The sequence below is a fragment of the Xiphophorus hellerii genome, chromosome 16 (genome assembly GCF_003331165.1).
Source record: "Xiphophorus hellerii strain 12219 chromosome 16, Xiphophorus_hellerii-4.1, whole genome shotgun sequence".
Classification (NCBI taxonomy): Eukaryota; Metazoa; Chordata; class Actinopteri; order Cyprinodontiformes; family Poeciliidae; genus Xiphophorus; species Xiphophorus hellerii.
In genome coordinates, this window is record NC_045687.1 from 8,369,016 (window position 1) to 8,386,239 (window position 17,224).

General features: G+C 36.4%; 2 protein-coding genes and 1 long non-coding RNA gene across 5 annotated transcripts; 1 reads left to right on the top strand and 2 right to left on the bottom strand.

The window, feature by feature from the left end:
* The first annotated feature begins 238 nt into the window (after positions 1-238).
* On the top strand, positions 239-11,391 carry LOC116735470 (UNC93-like protein MFSD11). The gene is given in 14 exon segments (XM_032587395.1): positions 239-701; positions 1,107-1,162; positions 1,248-1,355; positions 1,443-1,522; positions 2,873-2,969; positions 5,920-5,978; positions 6,158-6,302; positions 6,974-7,023; positions 8,900-8,965; positions 9,048-9,173; positions 9,246-9,395; positions 9,398-9,419; positions 9,512-9,647; positions 11,157-11,391. Coding segments are annotated over 14 exon segments (1,338 nt in total). The 5' UTR covers positions 239-611; the 3' UTR covers positions 11,310-11,391.
* LOC116735472 (uncharacterized) lies at positions 4,944-14,452 on the bottom strand. Of its 3 annotated transcripts, none has more exons than XR_004342383.1 (4): positions 14,319-14,452; positions 14,148-14,230; positions 11,196-11,343; positions 4,944-5,270 (listed from the first exon to the last, which is right to left on the bottom strand). It is a non-coding gene; the product is annotated as an uncharacterized LOC116735472 (long non-coding RNA). The 3 variants fall into 3 exon arrangements; XR_004342382.1 differs by lacking the exon at positions 4,944-5,270 and adding an exon at positions 5,317-6,755; XR_004342381.1 differs by lacking the exon at positions 4,944-5,270 and adding an exon at positions 11,753-11,795 and having other exon boundaries at positions 10,470-11,343.
* A 64-nt stretch (positions 14,453-14,516) lies between these two features.
* Positions 14,517-16,691, bottom strand: LOC116735426 (ubiquitin domain-containing protein UBFD1-like). The gene is made up of 4 exons (XM_032587341.1): positions 16,565-16,691; positions 14,986-15,264; positions 14,671-14,879; positions 14,517-14,597 (listed from the first exon to the last, which is right to left on the bottom strand). The coding sequence occupies exons 1-4, from the start codon at positions 16,578-16,580 to the stop codon at positions 14,517-14,519; spliced, it is 585 nt and encodes a 194-aa protein (XP_032443232.1). The 5' UTR covers positions 16,581-16,691.
* Between the last annotated feature and the right edge of the window lie 533 nt (positions 16,692-17,224).

A 17,224-nucleotide genomic window follows, 5' to 3' on the forward strand; every position in this document is an offset into this window, starting at 1 on the left:
ACTGGGATAATATCTCAATTTCACTTCTTTGCTTTTAAACACTTTGGATTCTCAAAACTGAAAGCTAAACAAATTCACAATACACAATATTGTATAAATGTCAAATTACTTTGTAACACAATAATTGTTTTGTAATTGTTGAAGTTTTTATTCATATTTTGCAAATGGTCAGTAATTTTCATGAAGGTACGTTCCCCGTGGCCACCTCCGGACGGCAGCAAACACAAATTACCACAAATTACGCGGACAGAAGAAGAGGCAGAACCCAGAACTACTGTCACGACCGTCCTCATGACGACGAAAGAAAAAGTCTGAGTGAAAAAGAAAATGAGCGGAAAAACTGCTTGTAATTAAAGTCACAAGTTGTCATGTGTACTCTGTATAATAGGAAGGAAGTGTTCTCGTGTACAGTGCTCCACTGTTGCTTTCTATTTGCATCTCCTCAGTGCTCCTCTGGTTGCGAATAAACTGTAACTAAACAGTTGGTAAACTTTGTAAAAATTGAGACATTCGGGTCCTCCAGGGTTTAAGAGTTGTAGGTGGAATTCATCGACAGAGGACGTTAAAAGCACTAATACTTATAATGTATTAGGAGGAAAAAAGAAGACAGAATGGCAGACAGAAGGACTTACAACGTTGTGGTTTTGGGTGTAGGATTTCTGTTCATTTTCACCGCCTTCACCACCTGTGGGAACATTGAAGTAAGTTCAAAAACTATCATCTGTTTACCATGGTGCTTTTGGTTTGTAGTGTGGATTCCTCAAATGCTGATTTTGCAGATTGAAGATGTATTTGAATTAAAACAAGGTCTCAAAAATGAAATCTTGCGTTACAAATCAACACGTGCAACTCGCAGCTATTATTTATTTACTTTGTTCTGTACGGTAGCTACGCGTTTTATAAATGAAAGCATAAACAAGAAAATCAGTCTGCTGCTGTTTTTTGTAAAGTGAAGGAAATGGAAGTCAGGGGAGTTAGTCAGGCGCTTCTCGTGTTTCTGATTTTCTTCAATGGTCAGTGAAATTATCAAACAGGATGAATGGCCTGAGGCTAAATAGGCTCTGAACTGTTTTGACAACCCTAATTCATTTTTCCGCCCCTTTCAGCAAACTGTGGTGAAAAGTCTGAACAATTCAACTTTCAGCGGAAGTGGTTACCACAGGTAAAAGAAAGAAAGAAAAAGTTTATTTCACCAAATTAAAAAATGCATAAAGATGCTAACTGTATTTTCTTTACTTCTTCTGCAGTCTAGGGATCATCTATGGAGTTTTTTCGTTCTCCAATCTGGTTGCACCAACTGTTGTTACAGTTATTGGAGCGAAACTGACCATGTTTTTGAGTGGCCTACTTTACAGGTAAATTTGGCTGTGCTGAGTAGAGAAAGAGAAGTAAGGAGGACATAAATGCTTAAACATGTGGCTTATGGCTGTGCTTTTGTTTAGTGGTTACATTGCAGTGTTCATCATGCCCTCTACTTGGTCATTTTACCTGACCTCTGTTCTCATCGGTATAGGAGCAGCATGTAAGTTCCCATTTCATAAATTCTCTCCCTATATTTTGGTTAGTTATAAATGTGTATTGGAAGTTTTGTTATTCCTACTCCTTTGTGCAATGCACTGGTACACTTGAAGCAAATCAGACCCTCAGCTTGATGCTACCACCTCCATGCTCATCTAAACATAGTTGTGCTTATATTGACCAAACAGCTCAATTTATGTCAGCAAATTTTAGTTGCGCTTGAAAGTGTGAGTTTAAAACCTCACTTCTCCGTGGACAGAGACAGCGGTAATCTGGATTCTTCCAGTTTTTAATAAATATGCCGCAGTCTTTTTGGCTTCCCGTCTGTTCGTAAACATCCTAACCAGTCTCCTTCCTTAGAGAGTGACAATTTGCTGCAGATGTTTGCAGCTTAGACCCAGTTGGGTGTACAAAAAGGACAATAACATGAAACACACACAAAACTGGTTTTGAAATGGACATATTGGTATTGAATATAGAAATAGAAAGGTTACCCCAGATCCTCAGATCTGTTGGAAAATTTGCAGACTGTGCTCAAATGCAAGGTCCGTCTCAAAATTACAGAAAGTTTAGAAAAACTCTCCATTGAAGAGTGGTCAAATATCCAGCCAGAATCGTCAGAAGCTTGTTTGTTGGCCACAAAAAAGTCTGTAGTCAAAATTAAACTATCTTGAAAACCTAAAATGAATTATTCCCAATAATGAGTTTATGTAAACTTTTCACCGACCCTATATTTATATAAATAAAAAGACCTGAAGCAGCTATACTTTTTGTACTTGTCTCTAAGCTTAATTGCTCTCACTGAGAATACATAGTGAAACAGCATACAGGGTATTAAGAATAGCTGAAGAAATTTAAAGCTTGTAAATAGTTCAGCATGCTTGCCTTGGGCTACTGCAGCCCATGGAAGCTCTGTTTGTCTGCGGTAAAAAATAAATAATAAAAAAAAAAGAATCAAAGTTGTGGTTAATCATGCGTACAGGGATTATTGCGCCTGGAATATGACGATGCTATAAACAGTGTATCCTGAATTAGAACTTAAATGGGTTAGGAACTGTGTCTCCAAGTAACACAGAGCATCTTAAGTTTACTCATAAATGTTGGTGAAAATACAGAGAAGACTGTCTACTTACTAGTTAAAGGAATAACACAAAAAAATTATTTGGAGCAGTTGTTTTAAGTTTTCTTATCTAATGCTGCCTCAAAACACTGCAGTGAGTTGCATTTTTTATCTTTTGGCCACTGAATATTTGAATGCATTACTTACTTACACACCAGCGTCATTTATCCCTTCTTGTCAGCAACTGAGCGGTGAATATCTTTTCCCTTTTCCCTCCCTCTCTGCGTCGTGCAGTGCTCTGGACTGCGCAGGGGCACTTCCTGGTGGAAAACTCCGAAGCTTCCACCATCAACAGGAACACCGGGTTGTTCTGGGGTCTACTACAATGCAGGTAGCTACACGTTATACTCCAGGCTCAGTCAAAATGGGAATGCATGCATGCTGTAATTCTGGTCCATATTTTGAGGTTTGCTCAAAACACACAATGTTTCAGAACTTGAATTATTGTACATGGAAGAATTCATATAAGAGCAACTTTTGTTGTATTTGGGAATTTAAGATTCCTCATACCAGTTTTTAATTAGTCCTCGTTATATAATGTGTTCCTAAAATTGGAGGAACTTTTATTTTTCAATGTTTTCTTAATTCTTAATGCTAAGTCTCTACATTTATCCAGGACTTAATTGTACTCAAGCTTATACTCAGAATTCCTGTCCAGAACACATTACGTCTCGGCAGGATATATTCCTTTGCTCTTCATTTACCATAATCAGATTTTAATAAAACACGTTGCTGCCGTTAGTCTCTCTCTCTCTGTTAAAACTAAACACATCAAAGCTCCTTAAAAGCACAGCAAGCAAGACTTGGCCCTTTTCGTTTCTTGGATTTGGCCCATTTCTCATGCACGCTGGCTTGGACAGCTAATTTGTGTTTGCTCCAATTTGCAAATTGAATTAGTATTATAATTACATTGGCTGTCACCTGTGCCAAAGCTCCCAATAGGGCCATGCTAATCTGACTCTGCAGGGATGATCACGGCCGTAATAAACTTATGATTCAGTCGCTCACAGGCTGCAAACACAAACACAGAATGTCACTGTTAGCAGTCACGAATAGCCTCTGCTTCTCCTCACCTGGGTTCTTGGAAGGAGACCATATGTATACTGATATTTAATCAAAGACAGAAATAGATCTAGATATTTAATGGAACTTTTTCTTTTTCTTTGAAACCTCGCTTATTTATGTGAAAACCTCACCACGGGCAGAAATTCATTATTTCTAAAAAATAAAATTAATGTAGGTAACATTTTCTACCACTCAAACATAATTTTTCGAATGGTTCACTTAACATCTTGCTCATAGGTGGGTTTTTTTTTTAATTACACTAATCCACCAAGTGGAAAAACCTCAATTAAAGGTCACAGCTTTTTAAGCTCCAAAAAGCAGAAAAGAGGCTTGATGCATACAGATTATGGGTTATGTTTAAAGGTTAAAATGCTTAAAACTTACACAGACCGGCTATAATTATCATGAAAGTTGATGAGATTTTTCTCATTCTTAAATTGGCTGCATAATTATTAAGATATCCATGAGAACAAGGAAGTCATATTATTTAATCACAGCTTGCTGCCTTAAAAGCACCTTGCAAAAATGAAGAAAAAAAAAAAGTCATTATAAAACAAGCAGAAGAGAAAGAAAAAAAAAATCTAATTACTTGGAAAAATTATAGAATCCCCTATAATTTCCGCTTTTTTTTTTACATTTTGAGAAAATACAAACTAAATGGTTAAGATTGTTAGAAAGAAACAACACAGCAGATCAAGAAATACATCAAAGCATCGACTTAAAGAAACATTCCTTGAAACAATTGAGAACTTCTTTTTTTTGAGTTTAAGTCATAGTAAGTTAATCAGTTGTAGGTTGAGCAAAACAAGCTCAGACCAGGATACCACCGCTTCAACGTTTGAGAGATGGTACAGAGCTAAAGCTGGTATGCAGTGTTTCACTTCCTCCTAACAACATATCTTTTTTAAACCAGACAGCTCAGTTCTCATGGTTACAATTCATAAAACATTTCTAAAAGCTCCTTCAGGCATAACCACATGATATTAAATAGAGAACAACCTTCTTTTCCAGATGAATAGTTGTTTTTTTTCCTCTAGCAGGTCTAAGTTGAACACTGTTGTTTAGTCGTCTCATAAAAATTAATTGATGGACAAGAGTCCATTAAATGTCTAGGATTTTTTTTTAACTCTAAGGAGATTCTTACCTCTTCTAAGCAAGTTAACAGTGGCTCTTAAATTCCTCTCATTTGTACACCCTGTCCAACTACTGACCGATGATTGAAGTGAAAGATTTTTTCTTTTATTCTGAAATATAATGTTGCAAATGTGTGTTGCTGAAATTCAATTAGGTTTTATGTATTCCACAATGTTTTCACATTGGGTCCCCAGACGAAGGTCGTGCATAATCTTAATCTCACTGTAGCACACAAAAGCTCAAGGCCATAACAGTACTTCAACATCTTTATGCCACAAAATAAATAAATAAACAAATACATACATTTCACAAAGTCTTTCTAATATCCCCATTCCTACAAAAAATAATGTTTTACCACGGATTTCGTTGAGAAGGAAACAGTGTTGGGTCTGTGAGAGCCCAGGCCTCCCCGCCCTCCTCCTTGGCAGAACTCCTGGTGAACATCAAATAAAATCAATCTTCTTAACACCAAGTCGCAATCCATTCTAGTATATTTCTAATTTTTATTTCAGCTACAAAATACATGTATTTTCCTCAGACTTGCATGCTTTTTGCTCACATGAGCATGGAGGAATAGTAGATGCATTCGTTTAAAAAAATCAATGAAGAACAGATGAGAACATGGGAAGAAAAAAGAAAACAACTCCACCTCAAAATGACACATGGACAGACTTACTACTGCTCAGTAGCAGTTTTTGCATGATAGCAGCTGATGTGTTACATTATGGGACTTTTCAGAGAGACAACATTTGTTCTTTTATGTAATGACAAGCAGAGGCTACATTTTACATTTCATTGTGGGGATTTCTGTGGGTGCCACGCTCCATAAACTTCACACAGAATGCTGACGCTGGGATAACATGGCATATATAGTGAATATACAGTGCTCTGTATAATATATAAAGAGCAATTGTGGGCAGTGTGGACTTGTACAGCAGGCTTGATTTAAAAGCTCCATAAAGGGAAAGTGGGCGGCATATTTATGGACGGGTGAAAACAAACAGGCCAGCTGTGCTAATGATCAGAAAGACAATAGAAGCTTTTTTTCCCCCATTCATTAATGGAGTCCCTTTCATTTGCAGCATGCTGTTTGGGAATCTTTACATTTACCTCGACTGGAACGGAAAATCAGAAATATCAGGTGAAGTCAGACTTGGCTAATTACCGTTTTGATTATAAAAGCAAAAATGTTGCACGATAATGCAAGTAAATTATCATCACACAGGATTATACGACTGGGTGGTAATTATAAATCTGTCTCAGCTCAACGGTTTTAAAATATCTGTCGCCTTTTATTAAAGCCGTTTATTTTAATCTCAGACAGCAGCAGGAGGAATATTTTTCTGTTCCTGCTGGTCTCCTCCGTCCTTGGCACGCTCAGCTTCCTGGTCTTGAGGACGAGTCATCGTGAAGAGGAGCTGCTGTCTGAAGAGGAAGGGCAGTCGCTGCTCTCAACGCGCACAACGTAAAGGACTTTTCTCCAGATAATTACACTTCTTTCCCCGTGGTCTTACAAAATCAACCAGAATGTACTGAGGTCGTCACTCAGGAATAACATAACGAATCAAAGAGGAAACAGTTGTGAATTTACTTTTTTTTTTTATCCACAAAATGATTTTCCTCCAAATTGCCAGCCTTGGATTTTCCAAGTGTTTGTCAAGATGAACGTAATGGTACTGGTTCCAAATTGCAGAAATTTGGAACCAGATTTGTCCTTCAAAAAAATTACACTGGAATTTCTTTCGTCCAGGTTTTTGTATCTTCGACCTAGTCGAGCCCAGTGACGGCACTCAAGAAGAGTAGGCTGCAATCAGGCAGATCCTGGCCAGCTAAGATGGAGAACTGTTGAGGGCAAGAAAGGCCCTCAATATGATTTTTTTTCAGGCGTGTTTTAATTTCCATGGCTGTGGACGAGGACCTGAAAAGAAAGACGACTGAAAGTCAGATGAGAAGTATTTATGCACAAAAGCTTTTCCAATGGCATGTAAAGAAACTGAGCTGAATTAAAGATGTAGTTCACTTCATGGTTCCTCTGGAGTAAATCAATGCATTTCTCTGTGTGGCTGAGTAATTGATTTCTAGTGATCATTTTGAGCATTGCAGAAGTTTGACATCAATGTCTCTTCTGCTGTTTAGGTACAAGAACAGAGCCAACACCGCTCTTCAGGATACCAAAACAGAGTTCCGTAAGTTTTTATTTAGACTGTATTTAAATATTACACTGGATCAAAAATGCAGTAAAAGATGACACTTTTACTGCATTTCTGATCCTGAGCTCAAATGATGAAAACCCTTGCTTACAGTGCTCTCCACAAATATTTGAAACCCAGGTAAAAATGTTTTTAAGAAATCCAAAAATAAAAATATCTTTTCTTGCAAAGACATAACCTGACACTTAATAAAACTGCTGCATTTCTCTTACAGTGAGCTTGCCATTTGTTTCAATTGCAGCAAAATAAACCTTTATCTTCATGCAGTCTTCTTTGCAAAAGCATAAGTTGTTTTAAACTGTTTAATCATATTTGACCGTGATTTCTCTTCTCTTGCCCATTTTGAAGCTAAGAGAAATTGACTTTGTATGAACCTCTGTCAGTATTTATACCCCAGGGAAGCAGGAGGTTATGGCCGGGTTACTTGCTAATCTGATTCATTAAAAACACAAACAGGCTTGAGTTGTATAGTTATTGTTGGAGGTGCAAATGGTTGTGCTAAAATGATTTCTTTCTTAACTTTACACTTTCTTTCTTGTTGAATATGCACTTAAATCAAAGGTTGGAATATTATGTTATAGCCTACACATTTATAAGACTGCTGACTTGACAGTTGTCCAGACGACAGTCATAAAAAGTTATTGATAGAGAAGTTGACTGTTCACAAAGTTCTGTGTGCCATTATATTATTGGAAAGTTGAGTGAAAGGAAAATGTGGTAGAAAATGATCAAAATACACAAAAATAACTGAAACATATTGCTCTAGTTTTAATAAATCTGTCTAATTTATGAGGCATTATCACTATATGTGTGTTTTATAATCGAGTTGATAGTATTTACATTTATTGAGATGGACTCAATAAATACACAAGCTGCTGCATTTAGGGTCACAATGTATATAATTGTATATAATTAAATAAAGTTAATAAGGAATAAAAAAAAGAATAATTCTGAGAATATGTTAACATCTAAACCCAAACATTATTTATTTTCTTTGTATTTCACTGAGAAACCTTTGGAGGAGTAATTCTGTTCAAATACTAAGTACAACAAAAAAAATCTTACATTTACTTAATCTTGGTGATCACTACAGTCTTCATCTTGAGCTTTGTGTTGCAAATGAGGCCCAAAATGACTAATGGCATCACAACATTTCCACCCCCCACAAAAAAACTTGACATTTTCCTTTTGCTTCCTGGTGATTTGTATTTGCGTCACATCTGACTGCTTCCATTCTGCAGCTAGCAGGCAGTTTTGTTTTTCTTCAAGTAAAACTTGCTTTCATGTGGATAAAAATCTCCCTGCTACGCGACAGAGTACACAGACAGTGCCTTAGTGTGAGTTTATCTCAGATTATCTCTCTGTTTGTCAACTGGAAACTCTGCCGCAGTTGCTCCTGCTTTCAGTGCTGCCCCGGGTTGTTTGGATGATCTGATTGCTCTTTGTCTCATGTGTATCTTGTGCACACGTAGACTTGTGTGCACCTGCCTCGAAAGATATCGGGTTTATCAAAGATGCATGCTGATTCATGTCAGAAAGGGCATCAAGGCATACATAAACAAACCTACTGGGATTTCTGCCCTAAAATCTAGATTTCTCTAACAGCCTGAATGGAAGCCTCTCCTGGGTGCTTTTCTTTCTGCATTTAAATGTGGCTCTTTGGCTCATTTCTTTTTCTCCCATCCTCTTCCAGCACAGAACTTTAATTCTAAGGAGAAAATTGGGCTTTAATGTCTGCATTTTAATCCACGCTTTGTGAAGTAGTAAACGAGGCATATTTGTTCAAAAAATATGGCTTCATTAGCAATTCAAATGAGTGCATTGGATTCTATTTTATTTTTTTCTCTTACAGAAACCATCCTGCATCTATTGAAGACAAAAACGATAATGCTCCTGAGTCCCTGCATGGTCTACAGCGGTAGGGGAAATGTAGAAAATCGTCCTGCCTCTTGTGAAATGCTTGAAGTTGGAGCTGAAAACACACTGTCCCGGTTCTCCAGGGCTTGAGCTGTCTTTCTACAGTGGAGTGTACGGAACGTGCATCGGCGCAACTGCCCACTTTGGAGAAGCAGCCAAGGGCTTCATTGGGATCTCTGGGATAGTGGTGGGCATCGGAGAAATAGTAGGTGGGTCAACGCACTGCTCACAGAGATTTAAAAACCCACGAGAGGTTCTTGAAGTATTCTTTGTCCCATCAGGTGGGGGGTTGTTTGGACTCCTGTGCAAAAACAGTCGCTTCAGACGAACCTCGGTGGTGTTTCTGGGGATGGTCGTCCATTTCGTCGCTTCCTACCTGATTTTCCTCAACATCCCAGATGACGCGCCTGTCGTCGTTGAAACCACCACAAAAAGAATCCATTTCTAAGCCCATCGTAGGTGGTTTCTCTCATTATTTAACAGGAGGGAATTCAAGCAGTTGTTATTCATGTCATGTTATTAATAAGCATTTTGTTTTCTCCTTCAGTGCATCCATTGCCCTGCTGTGCTCCTTCCTGCTTGGACTTGGAGATAGTTGCTTCAACACGCAGCTCTACAGCATATTGGGTTATGTTTACGCCGAACAAAGCACGCCTGCCTTCGCCATCTTTAAATTCATCCAGGTAATCCTCGATTGCCAATTCTCAGACATTGTTAGCAGAGCCGAGCAAAGCTCAGTCAAAATGTTGTCCTGTCAAGTGTGAAATAAATTCAGCTGAAGCCTCATTAATAGGGATGGAAGGTGTCAGAAAGGCAAATCTTCACCTCGCCCTCTTTTCTTTGCAGCATAGTTGATCTTGAAAAAGAATTACCTCTAGGAAATTGTGATATTTTCTAAGCTTGCTTTTCAAATAGCGGAACATATTTTTCAAGGTATTATAATGAGCAAGTCTTTTAACTCTATGTCAGCATGCAGTGCTATGAAAAAAGTATTTGTCTTCACACAAATTTCTTTCTTTTTTCTTTTTAGCAGTTTGCATTTGAGAATTTTATTTCATAATGGAGAAAGCTATCCTAACATCAAATGTGAAAACCACTGCTGATAGAACAAGTCACAAAGTACTTTATCATTTTTGTCCAATAAACACTCTGCTTGAACAGTCAATTTAGAGACCAATTACATTTTTACACAGGAACGGGTTGTCGATAGATTAAATACTCATTTGAAAACTGCTTTGTGTTTATTCAGATTAGCAAAAATTAAAATTTGCTGGATGATTTTAAACACTTAATTATAATTAAAAAAACTAGACTGATTTCATCAAGCCAATTATGTTAAAATATGGGACAATTACAGTCATATTAAAAAAATTAGATTATTGAAAAGTTCATTTATTTCAGGCCATTATTCTGTTAATTATGCAGATTTTCAACTAATGAAAACACATTTAAGATTAGAATATTACATCAGGACACCAAAAAGGTAAATATTTTTAATACCGAGGTGGGCTTAGTTAAAAGTATATTTAATACGTTCTTAAATATTATTTTCAAAAGTTACATTTAATCTGACAAATGAGAAGATGCTACGTCATTCAAACAGACTTGTCTTTCTAGTCCAGTGGTTCCCAAACTTTACCACAATTTTGTCAAGACATTTTAAAACTGTAGTAAATCTGAAAATAACATATCCATGGAAATTCTCAACTGTCATGTAATTCAAAATGGCGTCGAGGAAAAGTGATGGACTCTCACCAACCCTGACCCTAAAATTCAACATGGCTGCCTTTCACATGAAAGTTAGTGATAACCACTGTAAATAAAAAGTAAATCAATCAACCGATACATCCATTTTGGAACATGGAACTCCAACATGGTTAAGTTGGGTTTGATGTCTTTGTCAGATCCATGTTCTAACTTCAGAGCAAAGTAGAAAAAAAACAACAAAAAAAACATACATCATGCCTAGCAAACTGTTCCTAGTGCACTGTAGTTCACTTTGTCACAGCTAATTTGCACATATTTACTTTGTAATTAATGCCAAGATTTCTTCTGAGTACCACTAGAGGTAGCTCAAATACCATCCGTGTAACATGTTCCACAGTTGGACAAACATGGCTACAGATGAGATGTTGCAAAGCTTGCAGTTCTTTCTTCTCATAACCAACAATAAAATTTATGTTTCCTGTTAGTCTGTGAGTGCAGCAGTGGCGTTCTTCTACAGCGGCTACCTTCTGCTAACGTGGCAGCTCCTGCTTCTGGTCATCCTCGGCTTTGCTGGAACTCTCTGCTTCTTCGTAGTTGAGAGGATACAGGAGTACTCCATGGATTCACAGGAATTTTGAAAAGCAGGATTCTGTGGTCAGAATCATTTGGGTCCTGGAAAACAAATGTAGTCCTGAAACTCAGTCTTGCATTTTTAATTTTTTTTCAAAATAATGTATCATTGTAATAAATGAAGTACCACAGCATATCAACTGCCGCAATATGTTAGAATGTTATCAGTTGTCTCTTTGGGCTTTGTTTCACTACATAGTTGCACCTAGTCCAGTGTTATGGTTAAACGTTTATATCCTCTTGTTTTATATTATACTCTACATTATTTCTAGCTCAGGTTTGTCTTAATGAAAATTCTAATATTTTATGTATCTACACCTTTTTTATGAATATAAATGATACAAAATAATGTCTGACAATCACTACTTTATGTCATGTTTGTTAATTTTGCTTTATAGTGTAAATGTTTCTTCCTTTTGGTAAATCTTTGAATAATAAAAGTTTAACTCACGTCGGAATCCTGTGACTGCTGCTTGCACAAGGCGCTCCCATTGCTGAAAATTACGCACACAAATTCTCATCTATGCATTTTAGCATGAAACCTGTCATGAATAGGGTTTGAATTAATAATATCAGGATAAATATTTAATATGCATCAAATATAAATGTCAAAAATAATATTATTTATTAAAATATCTATACATTTTAAATGTTGAGTATTTTTAAATATATGTAAATAGAGTGAAATTCAAATATAAATATTAAATGTATACCTTTAGTTGGTACAAATTAAATATACCTAACAGGTAAATTTAGCAGATGTCCAAAGTCAGACTGTGTGTTATATCAGTCTGTGTTGATCTGAGAAGATGTCAAAATGTGTTTCCCCTCCTTTATGCTTGAACTTTGACTTGACAGAAAAGTCCTTTACATCGATGTAAGAACTGTAGCTATGGTGCTCAGTGTGTTTTTAGCAAATATGTTTAATTTGAAGTGAGCATGGGTAACTCATAATGATGAACCTTAAGACCAGAAAACCATAGAAGTATCTGAATGTATTGTTCCACATCACAAAAATCATTAATCTTAATGTAATTGTTTTTAACCAAAAATCGCTTTTATTTAAATTATATATAAAATGGATGCATAATCATATTAAAGAGTTATTCAAACACAGAAACTTGACCATCACAATATATTCTGGTGGGATGCTTAAGTTTGAATAGTCCAATCATTGCAACAAGACAGTATTTCCTATATAAAATGAGTTATGCAATTTTTTTTGTGAATAGACTAGTATATAAAAAAATCTTAACACCAGATAGGAGATCTTATGTTTAGGGGGTTCCATTCACAAGGTCTTTAGTCTAGGATGTTAGCTCTCTGTTTTATTCATTAACTGCTTCATGTGGAAATATATATAAATGTACACATTAAGTAAATATGATTTATCCTTGACCATATCTATATTTACTGGTATTATTAAAAAGACATATTTAACCTATGTAAACATTTGTAAAGACATTAAATAAATGATTATGTATATTGTGCATTATTTTAAATTAATGCATTAAATTGTGATTTTATAAAATAAATGTGATGATAGTGACCATTAGTACATTTGTCATGCTTATTACTAAGTAATATTGTGCGTTAAAACTCAGATGATTTAGTATTCAACAACACTGAAAACTGAGATGTTTATCGAGGTTGACTTTGACAAACTTACATAACCTTCTTAGCACTCTAGAAACACATACCTTGCAATTTGCTTTGCTACAACTCCTGTGATTTTTGTGAATTGTGGTCTTTTAAATTAATCTTTAATTGACCACAACATGGACCTCCAGCTTGTAGCCAGTCTCCCCAGCCGAATCACTTAATTTTAACCCCAATTTGTCAGATTTGTTTAAAAATCAATAACGCTATTAATCAAAAAGGAGCATGCACGGCTCAGTTTCAGTGAAAAGGTCAGAAGCCCACAGGTCTCACATTACTTTATAGGTAATTGAGTATTGATTAAATTATAATGAGAGAAAGCAGGTTAGTGAAATCTTAAGTCAATTGTGTCACTTACTGATATAACAAAGAACAGAAGGGTTAATGAAAGTTTACAGCATTTGGCCCCAAAATTACATCCCAGCATGATCTGTGTTATTAGTTTAGTGGAGTAACCTTGTAAGGAGTGTAGCTCAGTCTGGATAAGTCTATTACCTCAATACTGGTATGTTTAATGCCTGAGTAGTTCTAAAAGTCTCAAGCACAGAATTCAGCATATGTTCAGTCGAGTTAGAGACAATATCGACAAATAAAATATGATTCTTGTTTGTGTTTATTGAGCGTTTGTTTTAATTGAGCGTCCCCACAGCCCTTCAGCTCCACCCGACGAACACCAGCTTGATTTCCCGAAGCACCACTTCAGCCTGCCGCACCTTTGGTTGATAACTTGAACAAATGTGCACACGGGGGCTGATCTGCTTCATTTTGCCACTTCCTCACAGTCCTAATAGGTGGATCTGATTGAAATGGACTTGCAGCATACACGACTGGGGCCTTGAAAAGCGCAGCATGCGCTCTGTGTTGTCAGTTATGTGTTTTAGATGCGAGAGAATGAGTTTTCACTATTAGGGCTTTTATCCAGTGAGGCTGTTTTAATTTCGGAGTCTGTGTATGCCCAAGAGATTGGTTCATTTATTTAAATACTACTATTAAAATACTTTATATTTAGAAATACAACTGAGCTCCATCCTATTCTGTAAGTAAATAAAACAATCTTACCTTCTGAACTTTTCTGGGTAGCATACCCCAAACACACATCTGCTAGCTCTGAGTATTAGATTTTTCTTTTATTTTATTTTACAGCTAAATCATAAATCTGACATGCAGGCAGCAACAACAATAGTTACCATCATGTGATAGTCCTCATGGCCTTCGATGGGTTCGGACACTACATTTTTAATAGAGCCCATTGGAACTTTCTCTGTTCTCTCTGCAAGTGAGAAAGCGTAAGCATAACTGCATTAGCATAGTCAGCATCTCCGCACCGCTGGGACCTCAGTCAGGAATCATAATGTTACCTTTTGTTCCGATCCACAACTGATCTTGCTCCAGTTTGAATGTGAGTCTTACTTTTCCTCCGGATTTGTTAAACATTCCGGATAAAGGCACTGTTGGTAATCGTTCCTGTTGGTACGACAAAGGAGCTATTAATCCCTTGTTAGTTCACTTAAAAGACAAAACATATGTTGGACAGCTGTAGCTAACTTGAATGAGCTCTAATCACCACCCCTCACCTTGTTTTTGATAGATGGCATTATATCTTCTGGTTTACCTTTGTCCAGTACTTTCCTGTGTTGCTGAAGACACAATGCAGGTTTTTAAAAAATCCATACAACTTCAATATTTAACAGTGCTGTTGAAAAATCTTACCTTTTGCCTGCATAAGGGCTCTTTCTTGTTTTCCTCGGCTTTAACTTCCTGCTGAATAACCTCTTTCGGTGTGTTTACAGCTAATACATCATTTATTGTAGATCCGACCACCATTATTTTTGCCCCGTTTGTAACCTTTATGTCACGTAGCGTCTTATCCTCTGGAAGCAGTCCTTTGTACATCACTTTCTGCATTGCTGGTGGAAGACCTAAAAGCAATGTGAGAACTCCTTCAGTTATTAGTCAACAGCATTTGTTATGAAATGTTGCTGTTGACTTGTTTAAAAAGTCATTTAAACAATTTCACTCTCCTACCAGTGAGTGCATGGATCCTCTCTTTTAGCTTGGCTCCGGTACTGTCGACAGGAATTTTCAGGTCGTATTTGTTCTTGTTCCAGATAATCTTCAAGTCCACCGTCTCCTGCTTGTCGTCTGCGTCGTCGCCATTGCTAATACTAGAGTCCTGAGTTGTGGCATTTCCTGCATCTGTGAGAGATGTAGATTCTGCATCGGCCTTTTCCACATTTTCACCAAATGCCTCTGCTTCTGTTGGCTTTGCCTCAGTCTCAGTGTCCATTACGGCTCCTTCATCTCCTGCAAAAGCATCCGGTTTATATTTATTTAAATAAAATTAAACAAGAATTCCTGGAATACATTTCAGCAGAATACAGCCTATTCCAGAGAAAATGCATATGAATATAATTCTTTAAGACTAAAGAAAGAGTAAAACAAATCTTTAGTTACAAGTAACTATAGACAAAGCACTAAAGTTAGCATAATGTTATAATCAAATGTTATTAATAAAACTGGGTAAGTTTTAATTTTAGATCAAAGTGTGTGATAAATTTCTAAATCAACAACAAATAAAATGCAAAGCATGTTAATCTGAAAGGGGAGCAATAAGTCAAACAATTAAGAATATTTTAACTGATAATTAGAGCAAACACATTTGTTATCTTGTTTACTGAAATGCAGATGTCTGGTGAAACACTGAATTCAAATAGAAAATGTGATTCTGGGCCTCCTGAGTTTACTGCCTTTGATCAAACAAAACACTGAACTTTCTGCAGAACAACATCTGACTAGTTGGTTTACAATTTCACCTAAAACCAAATTAAAACATATTATGTTGCTTAATAAAGTTTTTTTTTATACTATACCAAAATGTTTCAAGATTCCCTTGTATCCTTTATAGTAGCAGTGTGCATATATAGTCAGTGGGACTTCATGAGAATCTATTTGAGTACCCTCAAATGCTCATCTGAACATTTAAGGTGTGAAGATGTTTTTTTTTTTAGACAACACATTTAAGATTCTCCTAGTTTCGCTTTTTTTCTCCTCAGCCGCATTCACTCTCGAGGTCTTTCTAGCTCTTTCTATCGCTCACATTTAATGAAAGTCACCAGTTTTTTTGTACCATGAACGAAATTTTTTTTAAAAACAAAATAAACAAACGCAAATTATGCAATTATGGCAGACAAAGCAACAAAAAAACCAAACACCCCAAAACTGAGGATTTTAGCCAAAGTAGTCACATTACCGTGAGCCGTTCACGAGATTCCAGTACTTTCGTTAATTATCTTTAATTGTCTTATATAGGTAATGATAATTTACGGTCAAATGCTCACACCTGTTAATGCTTTCGACCTTAATAGCAGCTGTCGTCAAATGTAGAATAATGTAACTGATGTTAGCTATCGTTAACGTTTGCTAGCAGGACCGCTGCTGAACATTTGCAGAAAAAACGTAGCAGAGAAACGCACATTTACATCACCGTCTAATAATAACAGCATGTTTCAAAGACTAAATTAGACATATGTGACATTTTATTGCTACAACATAAACGTAAACTAAAAATGTTCTGTGATTTGTGCTAAATTTTCTCTATACCCACCATCCTGCGTCGCCATGATGATTGTGTACAATCTGTCGGTTTGTGGCAAAGAGGATACAGGAAGCAGGATGACTCCGATGCCACTAAGAAAAGTCTAAAATAAGTTAGTTATGGTACGCCAATGAATTGATATGGATGGTAACAATGTGTTAATATAATTATTGTTCAAATATATGTATAAAAATATAGTAACGAAAACTTGACTTAGTTAAAGCCTTTGTAGACAATTTATCATAAAACGGATATGATAGAAACGCGCATGCGCATTTGGAGAATATTTTATGTGGAAAACTTGTATAACTATACAAATATATGTAACTTTGTTGTCAGTTTAATTGGGGAAAATGAGAACCATGAAATAGTCTTTGTTAAAAATAGATTTTTAAAGAAATAACTTGAACTAAATGTAACATGTACGTAGTAGTCACGCGGTAAATGTGATGTGAAGGCGGAAGTAAGTGGCAGTGAACACTCTTGTTATTTTGCGCATCTTTGCACGGTAAGCGGTCCAAGACAGACATCGAACGATGGAACTTTTAATCTGTTTTCCGTCTTTGAAAATATCTTGGAATTCAAAATGAAATCAGATGTTTTTGGAGATATTAAAAAAGCCATACAACTATGTCAAAGACAGCCCACTTGGGATAATATCTCAATTTC